The sequence below is a fragment of the Hemiscyllium ocellatum genome, chromosome 1, assembly GCF_020745735.1.
Source record: "Hemiscyllium ocellatum isolate sHemOce1 chromosome 1, sHemOce1.pat.X.cur, whole genome shotgun sequence".
Classification (NCBI taxonomy): domain Eukaryota; kingdom Metazoa; phylum Chordata; class Chondrichthyes; order Orectolobiformes; family Hemiscylliidae; genus Hemiscyllium; species Hemiscyllium ocellatum.
In genome coordinates this window covers 15,774,912-15,797,918 of record NC_083401.1, presented here as the reverse complement: position 1 = coordinate 15,797,918, position 23,007 = coordinate 15,774,912, and the positions used below count along the sequence as shown (strand labels likewise).

Below are 23,007 nucleotides of genomic sequence, written 5' to 3'. Positions count from 1 at the left end.
TCCCAGATGTCCTCCTACTTCAAGGACCATAATTGCCCCTCCCCGGCGACCAACAATGCCCTCAACTGCATCTCCTCCATTTCCCATACCTCTGCCCTCAAACCCAACCACAACCACAATAAGGATAGAGTCCTCCTGGTTCTCACATACCATCCCACCAATCTCCAAATCCAACGCACAATCCTCCACCATTTTTGCCACCTGCAGTCTAACCACATCACTGAAAAAATATTTCCCTCCCCACCGCTAACTGCCTTCGGTAGGGACAGTTCTCTGTGTGACTCCCTCTCTGGGTCCACACTCCCCACCAACCTCTCCTCCACACCCAGCACCTTTCCCTGCCCCCACAGAAGCTGAATCACCTGCCCTCACACCTCCCCTCTTACCTCCATCCAAAGAATCATTCCAAGTCCGGCAGGGGGATTCACCTGCATTTCCTCCAACTTGACTTACTGCATCCGTTGCTCCAATATGGTCTCCTCTACATCGGAGAGACCAAGCGCAAAATCGGGAACCAGTTCAGAGGATATCCATGGGCCACATGCTACTGATTGTCAGCCATTTCAAATCCACCTCCCACTCCCAACACGACATGTCTAGCCTGAGCCTCCTCCACCATCACAACAGGGCCACACTCAAACTGGAGGGAGAACACCTCATCTTCCACCTCGAGAGCCTAAAACCATATGGCCTTTAATATAGAATTCACCAGCTTTCAAATCTCCCCCCCCTCCCCAACCCCATCGCAGGTCCAGCCCTCAGTCTCCACACCACATCCCCTCTCCCCCCCGACCTGACCTTCCTGTCTATCTTCCTTCCGACCAATCTGCTCTACCCTTCCCACTGACCAATCACAATCACCTCCTACTTGCCATTGCCATCCCACCTACCTTTCGCTAGTCCCACCCGCCCCACTTATTCCGCATACCCCTTCCCCCTCCCCAGCCCTGATAAAAGGTTCCAACTGGAAACATCGGCCCGCTCCTGCTCCTTTGATGCTGCCTGACCTGCTGTGCTTTTTCCAGCTCCACACTTCATTGACTTTGACTTTCCAGCGTCTGCAGTTCTCACTTCTCCAAGTTGCTGAACACTAAACTTAGCCTTGCAGAGAACACAAGTCAGCTCACAAGTGGAAAATCATATATTCACTAACGTCCTTTGCTTCCTGTCAGTGAACTAGTCAATCACTGAATTCCAAGGCCTTCATCTTCTATTTAAGCCTCCCGTGTAGAATTTTATTGAAAGGTTTGACTCAGCTGGTTATATTCTTGTCTCTGAGCCAGAAATTAGGGAGTTACTCGAGTGACAATATCCAGGGTGACACTCCGAGAGGTTGTCTTTTGAACACGTGGTTGGAGAAGATCTCAAGACATTGGCTTAGCTTTTCCAAGTTGGGCCAGTGCTCATTGGACTGCCACTGTCTGACACACTCCTGGTCAACTCTACCATGCATTCTCTTTCAGAATCTTCCTTGGTCAGAATATCCCTGCACTTGGTCCATATCCTTCTAATAATTTCCTAACCATATATTTGTCCACTCACTTGTGACAAAGTTTACGGAAATGAATGGAGTGGGACAGACCACATGGCATTGACCTAAACAACAAACCCGTTTTGAATGTATTGCTAAAGCTACAATACTGACATCCACCTGAAAGTGTGTGCAATTGCCCAGGCATGTCCTGTACACAAAAAGCAGGACAAATCTAACCCAGCCAATTACCACCCCATCAGTCCACTCTTGATCTTCAGCAAAGTGATGGAAGGTGTCACCAACAGTGCTATCAAGCAGCACCTGCTGAGTGAACACTCTGGACTTCATTACTTCCGAGGAAAGTACAGGGCAATATCCGACCAGGAAATCCATCAGAGTGCAGTAGAATAGAAGGAAGATGGGACATAGCTTTTTCTTCAATCATCTTGGGACATGGGCATCCTTGGCAGGGCCACCATTTATTCCCAATCCCTAAGTGCCCAGAAGCAGGTAAGATGACCACACTGCTGTGGGTCAGGAGTCACATATAAACCAGGCCAGGTCAGGACGGCAAATTTCTTTCCCTAAAGGACATGAGGAATTCTTAATGTTTTCATGGTCATCATTATAATCTTAATTCCAGATTTTTAACAAGATTTGAACCTGTGTTCCTCAGAATATTACCTAATTCTCTGGATTGATGGTTCAGTGACACCACTATCCGTCCCCTCCACAGCAATGCGCAGTAAGTTTAATATTCACTTTAACCTATTTTGCTAATCACCCTGATCAGGGATGTTATTACACACCTTCAGAGCAGGTGGGACTTTAACCCAGACCTCTCAGTTCAGGGGTAGGGACTCTACCTTTGCACCACAACAGGGTCCAATAGTCCCCTTTGAATGTTAGTGAAAGAATGTTAATAGCTTGATCAGAAGCTGAATGAGTGAATGGATAATTGAGTGATGGGATGTATGAGGTAGGTGAAGATGGTAGGTAGTTGGGGGAGCTGCATGGATGATGAGCTGTGTACTGCGGAAAGGGTAATTGGGCCATGGTGTCTAATTATGTTGAGGAGGGGAAGGTGATGGCGTAACGGTAATGTGACTGGACTGGTCCTCCAGAACCCCATGTTTTATCCAGGTTTGTTGGGTCGAATGGACATGGTTTCTAGTTTCACAATGGGTGAAATGTGAGTTCAATAAATGTCTGGAATTAAAAGGAATTAAGGCAATTAGAGACCATGTTGTCTAGATCCTACTGTTCCTGGTTGTGCTTTAGGAAAGGAAACCTGTTGTCTTTACCTGGTCTAGTTTAGATGTAACTTCAGGCTTTTAACAGCTTTCTACAATGGCCCTGTAAGTCACTCATAGAGTCATAGGGTCATAGAGTCCTACAGCACTGACACAGGTCCTTTGGCCACGCTGAACAAAGTGCCCATCCACATTAATCCCATTTCCCTGCCCTTGGTCCATATCCTTCTAATAATTTCCTAACCATATATTTGTCCACTCACTTGTGACAAAGTTTACGGAAATGAATGGAGTGGGACAGACCACATGGCATTGACCTAAACAACAAACCCGTTTTGAATGTATTGCTAAAGCTACAATATTGGCATCCACCTGAAAGTGTGTGCAATTGCCCAGGCATGTCCTGTACACAAAAAGCAGGACAAATCTAACCCAGACAATTACCGCCCCATCAGTCCACTCTTGATCTTCAGCAAAGTGATGGAAGGTGTCACCAACAGTGCTATCAAGCAGCACCTGCTGAGTGAACACTCTGGACTTCATTACAGCCTTGACCTAAACATGGACAAAACAGCCGAGCTCCAGAGTTGAAGTGAGAGTGACTGCCCTAGATATCAGACAGTGGTTGAGTGAGTGAGGTATAAAGGAACACGAGAAAAACTGGCATAAATAGGATTTGGGGAAATCTCTCCACTGGTCAGAGTCACCTGGTATAAATCAAGGTGTTTCTGGTTGTGGAAATCAGTCACCTCAGCTCTAAGACAGCTCAGCAAGGAGTTCCTCTGGGTAGATATTTGTAAGCAACCTTTTCAAATGTATTGTGACATATCTCTGGAGCTGGATCTTGCTCAGAGGTAAGGACACCACCACTGCACCATAAGAGCACATCAGCTCTGCAGGATGGAGTCTTGAACACAATCATTATCGACTGTTTCATCAATGACCTTCCCTCCATCATGTGGGCGGCACAGTGGCAAAGTGGTTAGCGCTGCTGCCTCACAGCGTCAGAGATCCGGGTTCAATTCCCGCCACAGGCGACTGACTGTGTGGAGTTTGCACATTCTCCCCATGTCTGCGTGGGTTTTCCCCGGGTGCTCCGGTTTCCTCCCACAGTCCAAAGATGTGCAGGTCAGGTGGATTGTCCATGCTAAATTGCCCATCGTGTTAGATAAGAGGTATAGGTGGGTTGCGCTTCGGCGGGTCGGTGTGGACTTGTTGGGCCGAAGGGCCTGTTTCCACACTGTAAGTAATCTAATCCTCTATTAGTCAGAGGAGGGGTCATTCGTGCAACAGTCAGCACCAATTGCATCTCTACAGATGATGAAGCAGCCCATGTCTAAATGCATCAATATTCTTGGGATAATATAAACTGCTTGATTAGTACCACATTCACCACTCGATGTCCCAAACGCACTGCAGAAAGGCTCCTTCACTAGCATTTTCCAAACCCACAACCTTTACTCTGTTACTGTGTGGATCTCCTCTCCTGTCTGTTGCTATTTCCCCAAGGTAGCATCACGTGAGATGCAGTCCTGGTGCACATAAACAGAGATATCAACAGGCAGGTTGGGGTATTTGGCCGACCTTCTTATTTTCCCACTTAGAAGTATACAGGCAGCAGCGACATGGGTGCACCAGAAGATACAGGAGCAGAATTAGGCCATTCGTCCCGTCAGGTCTGCTCCACCATTCAATCATGGCTGATATATTTTTCAATGCCATTCTTCTGCCTTCTCCCAAAACCATTCATCACAACACCACTCAAGAACCTATCTAACTCTATCTTAAATGCACTCAACGATGCGGCCACCACAGCACCCTGCAGCAATGTGTTCAGCAGATTCACCCCACTCTCTGGCTGAAGAAATTTCTCCTCATCTCAGTTCTAATGCAAGTTCTCCTCCAACCCAAGTTGGTGCTTCACTGCTCCTTCGGTGCATCTAATTCAAAATCCTTGAACTCCCTTCCCAACCGCAATGTGGATTCTGTACCACAAGGGCTGGACTGGTTCAAAACACCTGCACTCTACCACCTTCTCCAGGTCAATGAGAGCTAGGAATTTAAAAAAATTCAAATCAACCGAATGAGGGATGTTATGACACACCTCTGGGGCAGATGGGACTTGAACCCAGGCCTCCAATAACTGCTGTCCTACCCACCATACCTATGGTAGACCCAATCAAGAAGGAGGCAATGGCCTAGTGATATCATTGTTAATGCAGAGACGTAGGTAATGTTCTGGGGAACAGATTTGAATCCTGCCATGGCAGATGGTGTAATTTGAACTCAGTAAATTTTGGAAGTAAGAGTCTAATGATGTCTGTAAATTGATTGTGGGGGAACCTATCGTTTCCATAGAATCCCTACAGTGTGGAAACAGGTCCTTCGGCCCAATAAGTCCACACCGACTCTCCGAAGAGTAACCAGTCAGACCCATTCTCCGACATTTACCCCAGCCTAATGCACCTAACTTACACATCCCTAAACATCAACGACAATTTAGCACAGCCAATTCACCTAACTTGCACATCTTTGGGCTGTGGGAGGAAACCGGAGCACCCGGAGCAAACCCACACAGAGACGGGGAGAAATTGGAAACTCCAATGCATAGGTTAAGTTATTTTATTTTACATTAGGCTAAATCCTTGGCACAATATTGTAGGCCAAAAGTCCTGTTCTGTGCTGCACTTTTCTACCACGGACTGTCACTCAAGGCTGGATTCAAAACTATGTCCCTGGCACTGTGAGAGAGCAGAGCTAACCATCGAGCCACCATGCCACCCCATCTACTGGGGAAGGAATCTGCCATCTTTACCTGGTCTGGCCTAAATGTGACTCCAAACCCGCAGCAATATGGTTGACTCTTAACTGTCCTCTGGGCAATTAGGGACGGGCAATAAAAGCTGGCCCAGCCAGCTATGCCCTCACCCTGTGAATGAATTTAAAAATTCTTTCTGCATCTAGCCAAGTTAACCCCTTTATGTTTCATTGAGATGGACATTATTTTAAAACTGAACAAAGAACTCCTGATGCTGAACATCTGAAACAAACATCTGAGTGCTGGAGAAACTCAGAAAATCTGGCAGCACTTGTGGAGAGACGAAACAGAGTCGTAGAGTCATAGAGATGTACAGCATGGAAACAGACCTGTCGGTCCAACCTGTCCATGCCGACCAGATATCCCAACCTAATCTAGTCCCACCTGCCAGCATCCTGCCCATATCCCCCCAAACCCTTCCTATTCATATACCCATCCAAATGCCTCTTAAATGTTGCAATTGTACCAGCCTCCACCACAACCTCTGGCAGCTCATTCCATACACGTACCACCCTCTGCGTGAAAACGTTGCCCCTTATGTCTCTTTTATATCTTTCTCCTCTCATCCTAAACCTATGCCCTCTAGTTCTAGACCCCCGACTCCAGGGAAAAGACTTTGTCTATTTATTCTATCCATGCCCCTCATAATTTTGTATATCTCTATAAGGTCACCCCTCAGCCTCCGACGCTTCAGGGAAAACAGCCCCAGCCTGTTCAGCCTCTCCCTATAGCTCAAATCCTCCAACCCTGGCAACATCCTTGTAAATCTTTTCTAAACCCTTTCAAGTTTCACAACACCTTTCCAATAGGAAGGAGACCAGAATTGCACGCAATATTTCAACTGTGGCCTAACCAATGTCCTGTACAGCCGCTTCATGATCTCCCAACTCCTGTACTCAATACTCTGACCAATAAAGGAAAGCATACCAAATGCCTTCTCACTATCCCATCTACCTGTGACTCCACTTTCAAGGAGCTATGAACCTGCACTCCAAGCTCTCTTTGTTCAGCAACACTCCCTAGGACCTTACCATTAAGTGTAGAAGTCCTGCTAAGATTTGCTTTCCCAAACTGCAGCACCTCACACTTATCTGAATTAAACTCCATCTGCCACTTCTCAGCCCATTGGCCGATCTGGTCCAGATCCTGTTGTAACCTTCTTCGCTGTCCACTACATCTCCAATTTTGGCATCATCCGCAAACTTACTAACTGTACCTCTTATGCTCGCATCCAAATCATTTATGTAAATGACAAAAAGTGGAGGACCCAGCACCGATCCTTGTGGCACTCCACTGGTCACAGGCCTCCAGTCTGAAAAACAACCCTCCACCACCACCCTCTGTCTTCTACTTTTGAGCGCTTTAGTTCCAGTCCAGTGAACCTTATTTCATCTTTTATTCCAGAACAATGTTACTTTGACAAGTTAACCAGGTGCTCTCTACAAGCTGCATTTTGCAATGTCCAGGGAAGCTCGGAGCAATTACAGGACCACGCCATGAGGTGGCGCTCCCGACACACGGAGCTTGTCAATCAGCCTGTCGCCCCGCTTCTGATTGACAGGCCTCCCCACATGCCGATTGGATAGAATCAATAGAACGCTCCGCCTTCCGCCTGATTTTCCGTACTTCCATTGGCCAGTATGTTTCCCGCCCTCCTGGCCCGCTCCCTTATTGATTGGCCAAAGCCGGACGACCCCCTTCATTGGTCAGGTGGCCTGGAGGGGGCGTCATGATTGGTCAATGCTGCTGCCACTCAGCGCGGGGAGGCGGGCGCAGGTGTCCGATGGACGAGCGGAAGGTGTCCGTGTCCGAGCTGCTCAACTCCAGCATTTACCTGTTCGGTAAGCGGCAGGGCCCCGGGCCCCGACCCTCACACCCCCACCCGGCACCGGGGGCAGTGAGCGGGTACAAGGCCCTGGCTTCTCAACCACAGGGAGGGAAAGAGGGAGCCATTGCGCGGGACATCCCCCACCCCACCCCCCTCCCCCCCTCCCCCACCCCTCCCCCCCTCCCCCCTCCCCCTCCCCCTCCCCTCCCCCCTCCCCCCTCCCCCTCCCCCTCCCCTCCCCCCCTCCCCTCCCCCCCCCCCCTCCCCCCTCCCCCACCCCTCCCCCTCCCCCCTCCCCCACCCCTCCCCCTCCCCCTCCATCCTCACCCTCTTTCCCCCATTACCCCCACCCCCTCCCCCTCTATCACCACCGTCTCCCCCACCACACTCTTTTCCCCCCCATTAACTCCCCCCCATTGTCTCCCCATCACCCCCCTCCCCCTCCCCCGCCCCTGCCCCGCCCCCGCCCCCGCCCCCGCTTCCAAGTGGCCCCTCCTCTTCCCCCTGTGCTCCCCCTCATCATCATCATCTTCTCCCCCCTGCAGTGTTTCCACTGAAACAGCTTGGTTTGCCCCCCTCTTTCCTCCTCACCCACCCCCAGGGTGCCCCGTCTTCTTTGCCTTCCACCCCTACCCATCCAGCTGCCCTGTCTTCTTTCTCACTCTCACTCTCACTCTCACTCTCACTCTCACTCTTACCCTCTCCCTCTCCCTCACCCTCTCCCTCTCCCTCTCCCTCTCCCACCTCCTTCCAGGTGCTGCCTCCTTTTCCATGTGTGCCCCCCTTCTGGGTACCTCTCCCATGTCCACCCTCTCCATCCCTCCAGACCGCACCTTCACCCTCACCCTCTCCAGCAGATTCCCCAACCTTCCCCTCTAAACCTCATCTCCCAGACTGACTGTCCTAAAGGCTAACAGCGAACACTGCTGTCTAAACCCCTGACCACTCTCCCTTTGAACTTTATCTTCCCCCTATTTTGTCCCCCTCCCCTAGTTGTTCTCCCCATTTCCCCCCCCCCTTATTGTTTGAAACCCAAGCCCCAAGCTCCCTTTATTGTTCCACCTTCACAACTACCCCACCCAGTCCCCAATAGAAATAGGCCCTTTGGCCCACCGTGTCCATGCCAACTCAGAAACACCAAGCATGCAACAATCTCATTTACCTACCAATGGTCCATAGCCTGTGAAACTCTTGCATTTTCTGTCCTTGTCCAGGTGCTACTTAAATGTTGCAATAGTGGCTGCTTGCACCAGTCTCTCAGGCAGCGTCTGGGTTTTTAAGAAAAAAAAATCTTTGCTCAGATTTCCTTTAAGCCATTTTCTCCTTGCCTTAAACTTGTGCCCTCTGGTATTAGACAGGCCTGCCATGGAGAAAGGGTTCTGATGATCCCGCCTATCAATTTCTCTCATTGTGTATACCTCCCTCAGGTTTCTCCTCTGGCTCCTTTGCTCCAAGGAAAACAAATTCAGTCTCTCTTCTGAACTGAGAATTTTACTCTGAAGAAATGTCTTGGTGAATCTCCTCTTTACCTTCTCTAATGCAATCACATCGAACGTAGAAAAGTACAGCACAAAACAGGCCCTTGGGCCCATGATGTTGTGCTGAGGTTTAATCCTAATGTAAGATATTGTAACTTAACTTATGAACCTCCCCAATTCACTGCTATCCACGTGCGTGTTCAGCAGTTGCTCGAATATCCCCTAATGACTCTGCTTCCATCGCCACAGCTGGCAACGCATTTCAGGCATTCACAACTCTCTGCGTAAAGAATCTATCGCTGACGTCTCCTTTATACCTTCCTTCTAATATTTTCAAACTGTGACACCTCGTACCAGTCATCTTTTTAGTTCGTGGCGTAGAGAGCAACACACCGTATTCCATCTGTGGCATAACCATCGTTGTATACAGTTGCAAGAAGACTTCTTTGATATTTGTCATGTGGCCAATGAAGGCAAGCATCCCGTTGGCCTTCCTCACCAGCCTGCCTACCAGTGCTGACACCTTTGTGGTCCCTTTATTCCTCAGTACTCCCTAGGGACCTGCCATTCATTGTGTAAATCCTTCACTTATTAGATGTCACAAAACGGTGGCTCTGTGGTTAGCACTCGGCCTTGCAACATAGAACGTAGAATCCTGGGTTTCATTCCACCCTTGGGTGACTGTGTCTGTGTGAAGTTTGCACGTTCTCCCTGTTTCCTCCCGGGTGCTCTGGTTTCTTCCCACAATCCAAAGATGTGCAGGTCAGGTGAATTGGGAGAAAGTGAGGACTGCAGATGCTGGAGACCAGAGTTGAAAAATGTGATGCTGGAAAAACACAGCAGGCCGGGCAGGAGAATCGACGTTTCGGGCATAACCCTCCTTCAGGAATGAATGAAGGTTAGGTGAATTGGCCAGGCTAAATTGTCCATATTGTTCCGTGATGTGAAGGTTAGATGTCGGGGTAAATGTAGGGGAATGGGTCTGGGTGGGTTACTGTCAGAGTCGATGTGGACTTGTTGGACCAAATAGCCTGCTTCCACACTGTATGGAATCTAATCTAAAATGCATCACCTCTGTCATTTCAGGATTAAATTCCATCTTCCATTACTGGTTCCTGGACCTGAAACATTGACTGTGCTCTCTCTCTGCAGACTGCTGCCAGACCTGGAGCTTCCCCTAGCGCTTTGTTTTTGTTTGTTAATGTTCAAACCTACCTGTTCCTGTGGGGGTAATGCTATGCCATCAGGGCAGTTACTCATTCTGGCAGTGCATACTATCCATCAGTCTTGCAAGTTCTGCCCTGATATGTTGGAAGAATTTGCCAGATGCACGAGATTGGAAGCACCTCCTGAATTGCCACTAGAGGTGTGGTTGATTGCAGAAAGTAGGGATAAAGGGGTTCAATAAATGTTGTCCAACCAGGGGTGCCTGCCTCTCGTACGTGAATAGGGAAAAAGAAAGAGTGAGAACCTGCAAATTCTGGTTTAAAGTGAGTGCCAGAAGTTGTAACCGGAGATGAGAAGGTTTATTTTAAGGCGGCACACGGTCCAGATCTGGACTGTATAAGGTGAGGGCGCAGTGGAGGCAGGTTTCATGGTGGCCTTACAAAGGAGCTTTAAACATTCTGTGGAGGGAAGGTGGTCAGGATGTATACAAATAATGGTGTTATTTTCGGTTACATGAAAGAATCCAAAGAGGATAATGCAAGGCTGACTTGGAGGAAAAGAATACAAGGGGGTAGAAAAGACATTAAAATGAATACATTATGATCTCCATAAATTCCTAATGCATAATGAGAATTACCAAAAGACAAGCTTTCACATGTTAAGGCTTCATTACGCTGGTTTCTTACAATGCAAGCAACATAGAACAAATGATACTTAAGCAATGAGTATGCCAACCTGGGTACTTTTGTGTTAACTGATTAACTCCGTTGGAAAATACTGTGCAATATATTCTTCTTTGGGTTGTGCTACTGCAAGAGGAATGTCAGAGCGCGATTAAATCTCAAAGCACTTACAACCAATTAGAGTGTGTATTCCAAGTTTAAAAATCTCATAGGAGTGCTGCTCACTCCTAACGCTAGTACTTCCAAGTGAACCTTGTTAGACTATAATCTGGTGTTGTGATTTTTAACTCTGTCCACCCCAGTCCAACACCAGCTCCTCCACGCCATGTGCATTCCAAAGCAGACCTAGACTAGCAAGACTCAGCTCAGCAACTCTTGTTCGCTCACTATTCACCTTGCACATCAAAGCAATGGGGCAGTGCAGGATATCCTCACAGTAGCGGCTGCGTGTCCCCAAGTCACAACTTGAAGGTGGTGTTGGCATTAGTTCCATAAACTCCATGTTAAAACTGGAGATGAGTTTCATCGCAAAGAAAATAATTTGAATGTGTACCCTGTACTTGGAATACAATACCACAGTACTTTAAATGACTGCATATCGAAGTAAAAATAGCTAATAAAATTGTTTTGCCCATTCTTTCATGGGATGTCAGCATGTAGACTGACATTTATTGACTATTGCTAATTGCCTAGAGGGTACTTAAGAGTTTAACCACTTTGCTGTGGGTCTGCAGTCACACAGAGACCAAACAAGGGCAGGATGGCAGTTTCCTTCCTTAAAACTCATTAGTGAATCAAATTTTTTTCTCTCTGACAATTGACACAAAGTCATGGCCGTTGTTAAATTCTAAAGTCCAGCTGTTCTTTATTAAATTCAAATTCAACCATCTGCCATTGTGGGTTCCCGAGATATTGTCTGGGTCTCTGGATTAGTAGACCTGTCATGTCTTCCAGATAATTGCTAAAGTAAAATAAAATGTTAATATTCCATTTACTGTCCTTTCTATAGTAGTCTCTCTCCTTTGCCTAGCCTTTGCTCACTTGCTGTCGCATTCTTGTGGTTTTGTGCTATCTCACCCACATGCACACTCTAGAAGTCCTGGGCCCCATAGTGGACCATGGGCACTGTTGTTCTGTTGACTGTTGTCTTGCTATTGCAGCCGCCACCTTGGAGGGGAAAGAGTGGCTGGCATCTGTAGTCAGGGTTGAGACTGACATCCAGCAGATTGTTTGGGTTTCTTGGGGGGGGGTGGCAATTCCATCTTGCCTGGACAGATCCTTGAGGCACTGGGTTTGCCAGGTGGGAGAGCTTGTGGCTGAAAATTTGGAGCAGCCGCTCAAATTGGGGGGAGACTGCAAATCTGAAAGCTAGAGGTTGCCTTATTTCTGAGAAAATGGAGACCATTTGGTCACATAAGGTACTGCTAAACAACATTAGTATCGTGACCCTCATTGAGTTTTTCAGTCTTACTCACTTGGTGTTAAAGCTGAAAGATGCTGAAACGTTAAACACGGGTTCCCTTTGATTCCTGTGTCTCTTATTCTCGTTCTTTCACGATGTTCCTAGGTGGGAATCCTGTTCTTTGGGTTTAAGCTGCAGTCACAGATCACACAGGTGTGTTTCTGGGCAGATGACTATCCCACATGCCGCGATGTTCGGTTTCACCTCTGAATTAAAGGAGACACATTTAAAGTATAACCAGCTTATAAAGTTCACGTTCATAACAAAAAGGGAAAGGAGTTCAGTGATACAACCCAGTCTGCCCTCGTTTGTCACTTGGAGGTGCTGGTGTTGGACTGGGGTGTACGAAGTTAAAAATCACACAACACCAGGTTAGAGCCCAACAGCTTTATTTGGAAGCGTAGCTTTGAGTGCTGCTCCTTCATCAGGTCATTGAAGAACCACCCGATGAAGAAGCAGTGCTCTGAAAGCTTAGTGCTTCCAAATAAACCTGGAGTTGTGATTTTTAACTTTGCCATCATTCAGTGTATCAAGGCTGATCTTCCGCCTCAACTCCATTTTTTTTTTGCCTATTTGTTGACTCCCCTTTTTATTTTTGGAAGTCAAAAATCTATTTGTCACAGCCTCAGCTGTACCACCTTCAGAGAGAAAATAGTTTCAACACAAGTCGAGGTTTAAGCCTTCAAAAAGTTCAGGGGCAGCACACCAATCCAGAGTTCCCTAGATAGAAAAGGAAAAAGTGCATGAATGACAGGTATCATGTAGAAAATGTAATATGAAAGCTGAATGCCGAAGGGAGGAGAAAAGCAACGGGGATAACAAACAAATGCTACAAGTGACATAAGTAGGAATTCCAAAGTTTTCAATAACACATAAATAATAAAAGGGTGGTCGTAGGAGGAGTAGGACTGATTAAAGTCCAGAAGGGGAATTTGGCTCTCCTTGAGAGGCGCGGTTATCCAATTTGGCAGGAAGAACAAATGTGCAGAGTATTTCTTCATTGGTGGGAGCTTAGAAAATTTAGGTCATAGAATCCCTATAGTGTGGAAGCAGGCCATTCAGCCCGTCGAGTGAACCCGTCCCCTCAGACCCATCCTCTACCCCATCTCTGTAATCCTGCATTTACTATGGCTAATCCACCTAGCTTGCACATCCCTGGACATTTTGGCCAATTTAGCATTGGTAGTCCTGCTAACCTGCACATCTTTGGACTGTGGGAGGAATCCAGAGTACCAGGAGGAAACCTGCACGGACACTGGGAGAATGTCCCTTCTTTTACAAACCTGCTTTCGAAGTCTTTTGCTGTCAACAAAAATGTTCTGCATGCACCTAGGAAATGAGTTGGTCAAGTTAATTTTTCTGATTTGATTCTTTAGGATGTGTGCTGGAGGAAGGACGAAAGGAATACAAATTCCAGGTGCATGATGATCGGATGGCACACCAACTCATTCTAAGGACGGTGAGTGTCCTGACCGATGGGATTGTCATCGAAAATAGCAGCAGTATCAGGCCATTCAGGCCTTCCAGCCTGTTCCACCACTCATTATCAACAAGGCTGGTTATCCAACTCTGGTCCCTCTCTCTCCCTTTGATAGCTTTAGCCAGAAGACTTGTACTAACTCCTTGAAAACATTCAACTTTTACACCTCAACCACTTTCCTGGCAGTGAATTCCCCATCCTCGTCACTCTGTGGATGAAGAAATTTCTGTTTTTCAGTCCTAAATAGCCTACATCATGGGTATTTCTAATCACCCTGCTCAGATGTTATTACATGCTTCTGGACCAGGTGGGATTTGAACACATTCAGTGGTAGGGACACTATCACTGCACCTCAAGAGCCACTGTGGCCTACTCCCCGATCCTTAGTGTATGACTCCTGGGTCTGGATTCCTGGTCATCGAGAACACCCTTCCTGCATTTTTCTGTGTGGGTCTGTTAGAATTTTATAAGTTTCTGAGATTTTTCCCTATTCTTGTAGAGTCATTGAATTTTAATACAGAAGTACGCCATTCGACCCATCATACCAGATCCTGACGGAGCTGCCCAGCCAGTCCCATTCTCTGATTCTATCTCTGTTGTCCTCTGACTTTGTCGCTTTCAGCTATCTAACTCTCTTTGAAACCTCCTTTGGAATCCACCTCCACCACACCACCAGGAAGCTCATTGCAAATCCTAACAATGCTGAGTAAGGAAGTTTCTCCTCATCTCACTCCTATAATTTAACAATTTGTAATCCGTGCTGCCAAGGACCTATCAATCCCACACGTTTTTAATTTCCTAACCAACCTGCCATGTGGCACTGTATCAAATGGTTTCTAAACGTTCACAGCACTACCTTCATCCAGTGCCTGTGTCACTTAAAGGAAGGACTCCATTTGATTTATCAAACACGATCTACCCTGCCAAAGCCATGTTGACTGTCTAATGTTAACTTCATGTTCTCTAAGTGTATGTTTATCATATCTCATACTATGGCCTCCATCACTTTTCTGACTATTGATGTCAAGCTGACAGGTCTGCATCTTCCTGGGCTATTCTTTGCCGTGTTCTTTGTGGGCGGCACGGTGGCACAGTGGTTAGCACTGCTGCCTCACAGCGCCTGAGACCCGGGTTCATTTCCCGACTCAGGCGACTGACTGTGTGGAGTTTGCACGTTCTCCCCGTGTCTGCGTGGGTTTCCTCCGGGTGCTCCGGTTTCCTCCCACAGTCCAAAGATGTGCGGGTCAGGTGAATTGGCCATGCTAAATTGCCCGTAGTGTTAGGTAAAGGGTAAATGTGGGTTGCGCTTCGGCGGGTCGGTGTGGACTTGTTGGGCCGAAGGGCCTGTTTCCACACTAAGTAATCTAATCTAATCTAAGCATTTGAAACCCTCCAATCCCCTGGTACTAATCCTCTGTTCAGAGAGGCCTGGAAAACTTGTCAATGGCATGTTAACATTGGTCTATCACAACTTTGAAGTTAATCCAAATTAGTTCAGTTTCTCTCCATCCGTCAGCCCTGTTAACCCAGGAATCAGTCTGGTAAACCATCTTGCCCTTTTGACAAGGAATTAAGGCCACCCAGATTTTGTTGCATTGCATCTTTTTTCCTAATCTAAAGCAGATGCTGATCTACCTTCCTGTTTTTGCTGCCAAAGTGGATAACCTCTCACTTATCTGCATTATATTTTATCTGCCATGCATTTTCCCTGTTACTCAACTTGTCCAAATCACAGTGAAGCATCACTGCATCTTCTCACAGCTCACCCTCCCACCCAACTTTGTGTAGTCTGCAAAATTTAAATATATTTAATTCCCTTATCTAAATCATTAATATATGTTGTGAATAGATGGGGTCCAAGCACTGATTCCTGCAGGACCCCACTAGTTATTGGCTGCCACCCATCCGTTTATTCTTCTCTTTAGCATAACAGAACAATACTGCACAGGAACAGGCTGTTCGGCCCACCGTATCTCTGCCAACCAAGATGTCATTCTGAACTGATCCCATCTGTCTATACGTGGTCTGTATCTCTCTATTCCCTGCCTGTTCATATCTGTCTCAACACCTCTTAAATGTTGCTATCAAATCAGCTTTTCCCTTGGTATTGTGTTCCAGGCACCTATCTGATTGTCAATCAGATCTGTATCCATGTACACTGCCTCAATCCCATGTGCTTTAAGTTTCCATGCTAGTCTCTTGCTTGGAACCTCATTGAAAGACTTCTGAAAGACCAACTAAACCATATCACTGGTTCTCCCATATCAACTCTTTAAGTTGCATTTTCAAAATATTCCAATAGATTTGTCAAGCCCAAATTCATGCAGATTCTATTCATAACAAAAACCAAATTGTTGGAAAAACTCAGCAGGTCTGGCAGCACCTGTGGAGAGAAATCAGTTATTGTTTCAGTTCCAGTAACCCTTCAGAACTGATGGTAGCCAGGAGAATGTTGATTTATATGCAGAAGGTTGGTTGGGGAGAAGGGGTAAGGAGTAAATGATAGGTGGAAATAGAGCTCACTGAAAAAGAAAGACAGTTGGACAGACAAGGAGTGGATAACAGTCAGCCTAGGAGAGTACATAGCCGCTAATGGGGACTCTTAGTGGCTAACAGTGGGCTGTATATAAAGGCAGACCATGTGATAACAAGTATGTGGGGGTGGGGGGGGGAGAGCATAGGACTTCAGCATCTGCCCCAAAGTTGTTAAATTCCATATTTGTGTGTGAGAAATCATGTCTCACTAACTTCAGCTTTTTATTTTGAAGAAATGACAAAGCAGATTGAAGATAGACAACACATTGACTTCAGCAAAGCAGAGTTCCACGTGGTAGATTGGTTAGTAAGGTTGGATCACATGGGATCCCCAGGCGGAAGCTAGCCAGCTGGATACAAAATTGGCTTGAAGATAGGAGATAGAGGGTGATAGTTTTGTTTTGGACTGGAGGCCTGTGACCAGTGATGCCATAACAATTGGAACTGAATCCACTGCTTTTCATTTACGTAAATGATTTGGAATTGAATATAGAGGAGATGGTTCATAAGTTTGCCTCTGACACCAAAATTGGTGGTGCAGTGGGCAGTGAAGATTATTTCAGAGTACAACAAGACCTTGTTCAGATGGGCCAAAGGGCTGAGGAGTTGCAGGTGAAGGTTAATTTTGGTAAATGTGAGATGTTGCATTTTGGTAAGACAAACCAGGGCAGGACTTCTACAGTTGATTTTGTGTTTTCTCTCTACATTTTTTTTTCCAAATAGTGGAGTTACATTAGCCAATGCCCAATCTATTAGAACTGTTCGTGTCCAAGGGTCTTAAAGGACCAATGCAGCCATTATTTCTAGCACCACTTAAGTACTCTGGGCTGTAAATTAATTGGTCCTGTGTATTTATCAGCCTTCAATCCCATTAATTTCCCAAGACCCTGAAGGCCCATGCGTAGCACCGAATTCTGGAGGCAGGAATTAATGTTGGTCGCCACATACAGAGAAGCAACATGCATGCATAGCAAATTGATGCAACCACAGGAAAGCCAGAGAAGTCTATCAAAACGCTCAGTCTCTCTCGAATTTAGCTGGAGCTGTCCAGTGATGAAACTGGAATCTCAGCTTCGTAGCCATGTCGTTCCAAGGTAAAAGCTTTAGAAACCTGAGCTGTCGCTTAGTGCTGCTGTTTGCCAAGGTGGCACCCTGTTGCTCCCCTGTTATTCATGCCATTAGGTTTCTTTGCCACTGCTCCAGGCTCATCTTTGACCAAGAATGTTGCACAAGAACAATTTAAAGTGGGTTAATTAGAGACTTCAACTCTCCTTGTATTCTTTTTAGCACTTATTTTTCTTTTCACATTTTTAGCCAGAGGCTGTTTGTCATTCTTCAGGCTAGACATTAACTGTTATTGATTCTCTGACTCACCATTTCCCATTCTAAGGCCTTAAATTTACAGCGCACTCTTTAATTTTATATGATTTTGAAGATGCCATGGGATATTATTTTGGATGATGAAGGGAAATAGATTGCATACAATGTAGTATGTTGAACTTCAAAGATGGTATAAACACCATTATAGAAAATAAAGTGCTGCACTTTTTCTTTCAGATTTTTAACTATTTCCCACAAGCTGCAGAATGGTGAGAGTTTGGGAAGTGTTGACGTCCAAAGAGATCTGGATGTCCCTGTTCATAAGTGATTGAAGGGTGACATGTGTGTTCACCATGCATTTAGGAAGGCATGTAGTATGCTGACTGGTATTGCAGGAGAATGAGTGTACAGGACTAAAGATGTCCTGATGCAATTTTTAGAACCTTGGTGGAATTGCATTGGGAGTATTCTACACAATTTTGGTCCCCTTACTCAGGATGGACATATTTGCTATCAAGGAAGTGCAGTACAAACTCACCAGACTAATTCTTGGATGGAGGGACTACACTTTGAGGAGACTGAATCTGTATTCTTCAGTGTTTCAAAGAATGAGAGGTGACCCAGTTGAAACTTAGGTCTTACAGTATGGATACATAAAAGGTATTTGTACAGGCTGTGTGGCCTCCAAATAAGAGGCAAGCCATTTAGGACTGAGATAAGAAATTTCTTTACTCGATACATAGTTTAAAATTATTCCCAAAGGCAGTGAAAGCTGTCTGGATATGTTCAAAAAAGAGGTTAATGGATTGTACAGGGGGACAACATGAGCAACCTTCTAGTCCTCTGGCACCTCACCTGTATTTAAGGATGCTACAAAGATATCTGTCAGGGCCCCAACTATTTCGCCTCTCTCCTCCCTCAGCAACCTGGGATAGATCCCATCCGGTCCTGGGGATTTGTCCACCTTAATAATCTCTAGCATACCCAACAAATCTTCCCTACTTTTGCCAATGTGATCCAGACTAATCAAACTTCTATCTCTAATCTCAAGATTCATCATGTTCCTCCCCTTAGTGAACATATGCAAAATAATCATTCAGAATTTCACCCATTCTCTCAGGTTCGGCACCACAGCCTGCCTTCATTATCTTTTAGTGGACCAATTCTTTCTCTAGTTACCCGCTTGCTTCTTATACAAGAATAAAATGCTTTGGGATTTTCCTTAATTCTGCTAGCTAAAGCTATTTCATGATCCCTTTTAGCCCACTTGATTCCTTGTTTAAGATTTGTCCTACTCTTCCGGTATTCCTCCGGGGCCCATTCTGTTCTCAGCTGCCTAGACCTTATGTGCGCTTCCCTTTTCCTCTTGGCTAGTCGTACAATTTCTCTTGTCATCCATGGTTTATGAATCTTGCCCTTCCTATCCTTTGCCTTCAACAGGACAGGCCTATCCTGCACTATCTTTAGCTTATCTTTGAAAGCCTCCCACATCTCAAATGTCGACTTCCTTTCAAATAACTGTGTCCAATCCACATTTCCCAGCTCCTGTCTAATTTTGATATAATTGGCCTTGGCCCAGTTTAGCACTCTTCCCTTAGGATCACTCTCTTCTTTATTTGGATACAGAACTGGCTCAAAGGTATAATACCAAGGGTGATGATTAGATTACTTTAGATTACTTCGTGTGGAAACAGGCCCTTCGGCCCAACAAGTCCACAGCGACCCGCAGAAGCGCAACCCACCCATACCCCTACATTTACCCCCTACCTAACACTACGGGTAATTTAGCATAGCCAATTCACCTGACCCGCACATCTTTGGACTGTGGGGGGAAACCAGAGCACCCGGAGGTAACCCACGCAGACACGGGGAGAACGTGCAAACTCCACACAGTCAGTCGCCTGCGGTGGGAATTGAACCCGGGTCTCTGGCGCTGTGAGGCAGCAGTGCTAACCACCGTGCCGCCCATGATGGAGGGTTGTTTTTCAGACTGGAGGCCTGTGACCAGTGGAGCGCCACAACGATCAGTGCTGGGTCCACTACTTTCCATCATTTATATAAATGACTTGGATGTGAGTGTAAGAGGTATAGTTAGTAAGTTTGCAGATAACGTAAAATTGGAGGTGTAGTGGACAGCGAAGTTGATTACCTCAGATTACAACAGGATCTTGACCAGATGGGCCAATGAGCTGAGAAGTGGCAGATGGAATTTAATTTAGATAAATGCGCGGTGCTGCATTTTGGGAAAGCAAATCTTAGCAGGACTTATACACTGAATGGTAAGGTCCTAGGGAGTGTTGCTGAACAAAGAGACCTTGGAGTGCAGGTTCGTAGCTCCTTGAAAGTGGAGTTGCAGGTAGATAGGATAATGAAGGAGGCGTTTGGTATGCTTTCCTTTTTGATCTGAGTATTGAGTACAGGAGTTGGAGGTCATGTTGTGGCTGTGCAGGACATTGGTTAGGCCACTGTTGGAATATTGCGGGCAGTTCTGGTCTCTTCCTATCAGAAAGATGTTGTGAAACTTGAAATGGTTCAGAAAAGATTTACAAGGATGTTGCCAGGGTTGGAGGATTTGAGCTATGGGGAGAGGTTAAGTAGGCTAGGATTGTTTTCCCAGGACTGTTTTCCCTGGAGTGTTGGAGGCTGTGGGGTGACCTTAGAGGTGTATAAAATCATGAGGAGCAAGGATCGGATAAATAGACAAGGTCTTTCCCTGGGGTCGGAGATTCCAGAACTAGGAGGCATAGGTTTAGGGTGAGAGTGGAAAGATATAAAAGAGACCTAAGGGGCAATATTTTCACGCAGTGGGTGGTGTGTGTATGGAATGAGCTGTCAGAGGATGTGGTGGAGGTTGGTACAATTGCAACATTTTGAAGAGGCATTTAGATGGGTATATGAATAGGAAGGGTTTGGAGGGATATGGGCCGGGTGCTGGCAGGTGGGACTAGATTGGGTTGGGATATCTAGTTGGCATGGTCAGGTTGGACTGAAGGGTCTGTTTCCATGCTGTACATCTCTGACTCTAGGTACAGCACAGGAAAAGGCCCTTCAGCCCATTGAGTCTATGCCAGTCAGAACAACCTCTTGACTGTTTTAATCCTGTTTTCCAGCACTTCGCACATAGCCTGCTATTCCTTGGCATCTCAAATGGGCATCTAAATGTTTTGAGGGATTTTATTTCTCCCACCCTTGCAAGCAGTGAGTTCCAGATTCCCACCTTCTGGTATCTCTTTAACTTTCCGCTGCTTACCTTAAATCTATTTTTCCTGGTCATTGTATCACGAAGAAGAGTTGCCTTGTGTCTGTCCTGTCGGGCCCCAAAGTCTAATGACAATCCTCTCTGCTCTAGGGAAACTAATTCCAGTCTGTCCAATCTCTCGTCATAACTGAAACTCTTCTGCCAAGCAGTCTCCAGTGCTATCACTTTCTCCAATAATGTGCATTTAAGAATTGCATACACGACTGTATATTTGAGGATAGTGTGGGAAAGTTGCATTGAGGTAGATGCTTAGTCTTGATCTAGACAGCAGAATAGGCTTGAGGGGATGAATAGCCTTCTCCCATATTTCAACACTTTTTTTTGTTTTCGTAACTATTTTCATCTTAATTATCTCTGAACATAGCAAAATGATGCGCTTCCTTTGGAAGTGGGAGGTATCGGAAAATAAGCCAAAGAAACTGATAATTAATCAAATAAAAAGAACAAGCTTGATCTGATCGAAGTTTTTTTTAATGTATTCATGGAAACTGGGTGACACTGGACTTACATTAATTAGTGATTCCTATTTACTCTCAAGAAGTTGTCGTTGCGCTCATGATGCTGTTAGGGATTGGCAGCAGTGTGACCCAGTAACAATGCAGGAGCTATGATATATTTCCAATTTGGGGGTAGTGATTTGGAGGGGACCTTTGCAGTTGGTGCTGCTTTGTCAGAGTTATACTCATCCAGGAAGGTAAGACTATTCCGTCAGCTTCTAACTTGCATCTTCTAAATGGTGGGTATGCTTTGGAGTGTTAGGAGTTATGTCACTTTTAGAGTTCCTAGCTTCTGACCTCCTCTTGTAGCTGCAGTTTTTAAATAGCTGATCCAATTCCACTTCTAGTTGCTGGTAATTCCTCAGACATTGATAGTAATAGAGGTGCACAGTATGGAAACGCACCCTTTGATCCAACTTGTCTATGCTGCCAACCTATCCTAAATTAATCTAGTCCCATTTACCAGCCCATATCCCTCTAAACCAGAGGGCCAAGCAGGCATCCCCACTTCAGACCTTATGATGGAGAGAAGGTCATTGATGAAGGAGCTGAAGATGGTTGCACCTAGGACAGTACCCTGAGGGGCTTCTGCTGGAGCCGATCTTCACAACCGTTTTCTTGTGTACCAGGTATGATTTCAGCTCCTTGATGTCATACTGTAGTAAATATGATCTTGAAACTAAGCGCAGTCACGTTCGCCTCTCCTCTGGATCTCCGCTATTTTGTCCATGTTTGAGCCAAGGCTCTAATGAGGTCAGGAGCTGAGAGATCCTGACTGAACCCAAACTGAGCTTTAAGGGGATGGTTATCGCTGAGCAAGTGCTGTTTGTTAGCTATGTTGATGTCACTTTCCATCACTTATTCGAGAGTAGACGAATGGGCTAGTTATTGGCCAGGTTTGACTTGTTCTGCTTTTTGTATACAGGATGTACCAGGGCAATTTTCCACATTGTTGAGTAGATGTAGCTGTACTGGAACTGCTTGGCCAGGGGTGCTGAAAGGTGTACAATTCTTCAGCATTATTGGTGATTTGTTGTAAGGCTCTGTTGCTTTTGCAGTATCAAATGCCTCCAGTCATTTCTTCATAACATGTGAAGTGATCAAAATGGCTGAAAGTTGGAATCTGTAATACTGGGGACCACTGAAGCAGACGGAGATTGATCATTCCTGATGAAGGGCTTTTGCCCGAAACATCGATTTCGCTGCACTTTGGATGCTGCCTGAACTGCTGTGCTCTTCCAGCACCACTAATCCAGAAAGTGAGATGGATCATTGTTCAACTCTGGAGGTGGTATTAAGAGTGTAAGAATATCGAATGTAGTTGAGTGAATGGACTCTTAAGGATTCGCTTAACAAATGTCTGTCAACATTCAGAGTGAAGCATTAAATATTTTATGGAATTCCCTTCGTGAGGGCGTTATGGGCCGGGCTGCAGCATTTCAAGAAGACCGCTCACCACCACCTCGAGGGAGGGGCAATAAATATTGGCTCAGCTAGTGACAAATGAATTTTTTAATAAATTCTCACCTCTTGCCAAGACCTACCCTGGTGTAATTGCTTAATATTGATTTGGATTGTTTTCGTCTTCCAGAATCAATGTTATTTTTGTATTACTAGAGCTGACCTTTGCAACTCCCCTTTTCATGCTGAATTGCAAGTGTTTCCACATTCCGGAAGTTTAGTCAAGTCAAGGTGCCATTTTAGTCAATACCTTTTAAACACTAGCCAAGAAGGGAAATCATGCACAGCCAGA

At 45.9% G+C, this 23,007-nt stretch overlaps 1 protein-coding gene across 1 annotated transcript in view; it reads left to right on the top strand.

Moving 5' to 3' along the window:
- Positions 1-7,289: 7,289 nt before the first annotated feature.
- Positions 7,290-23,007, top strand: part of npm1b (nucleophosmin 1b) — a 116,853-nt gene continuing 101,135 nt past the window's right edge. The window contains exons 1-2 of the mRNA XM_060828174.1: positions 7,290-7,386; positions 13,540-13,622. Coding sequence (XP_060684157.1) covers positions 7,329-7,386; positions 13,540-13,622 — 141 coding nt within the window. The 5' untranslated portion in view covers positions 7,290-7,328. The remainder of the gene's footprint in view (positions 7,387-13,539; positions 13,623-23,007) is intronic.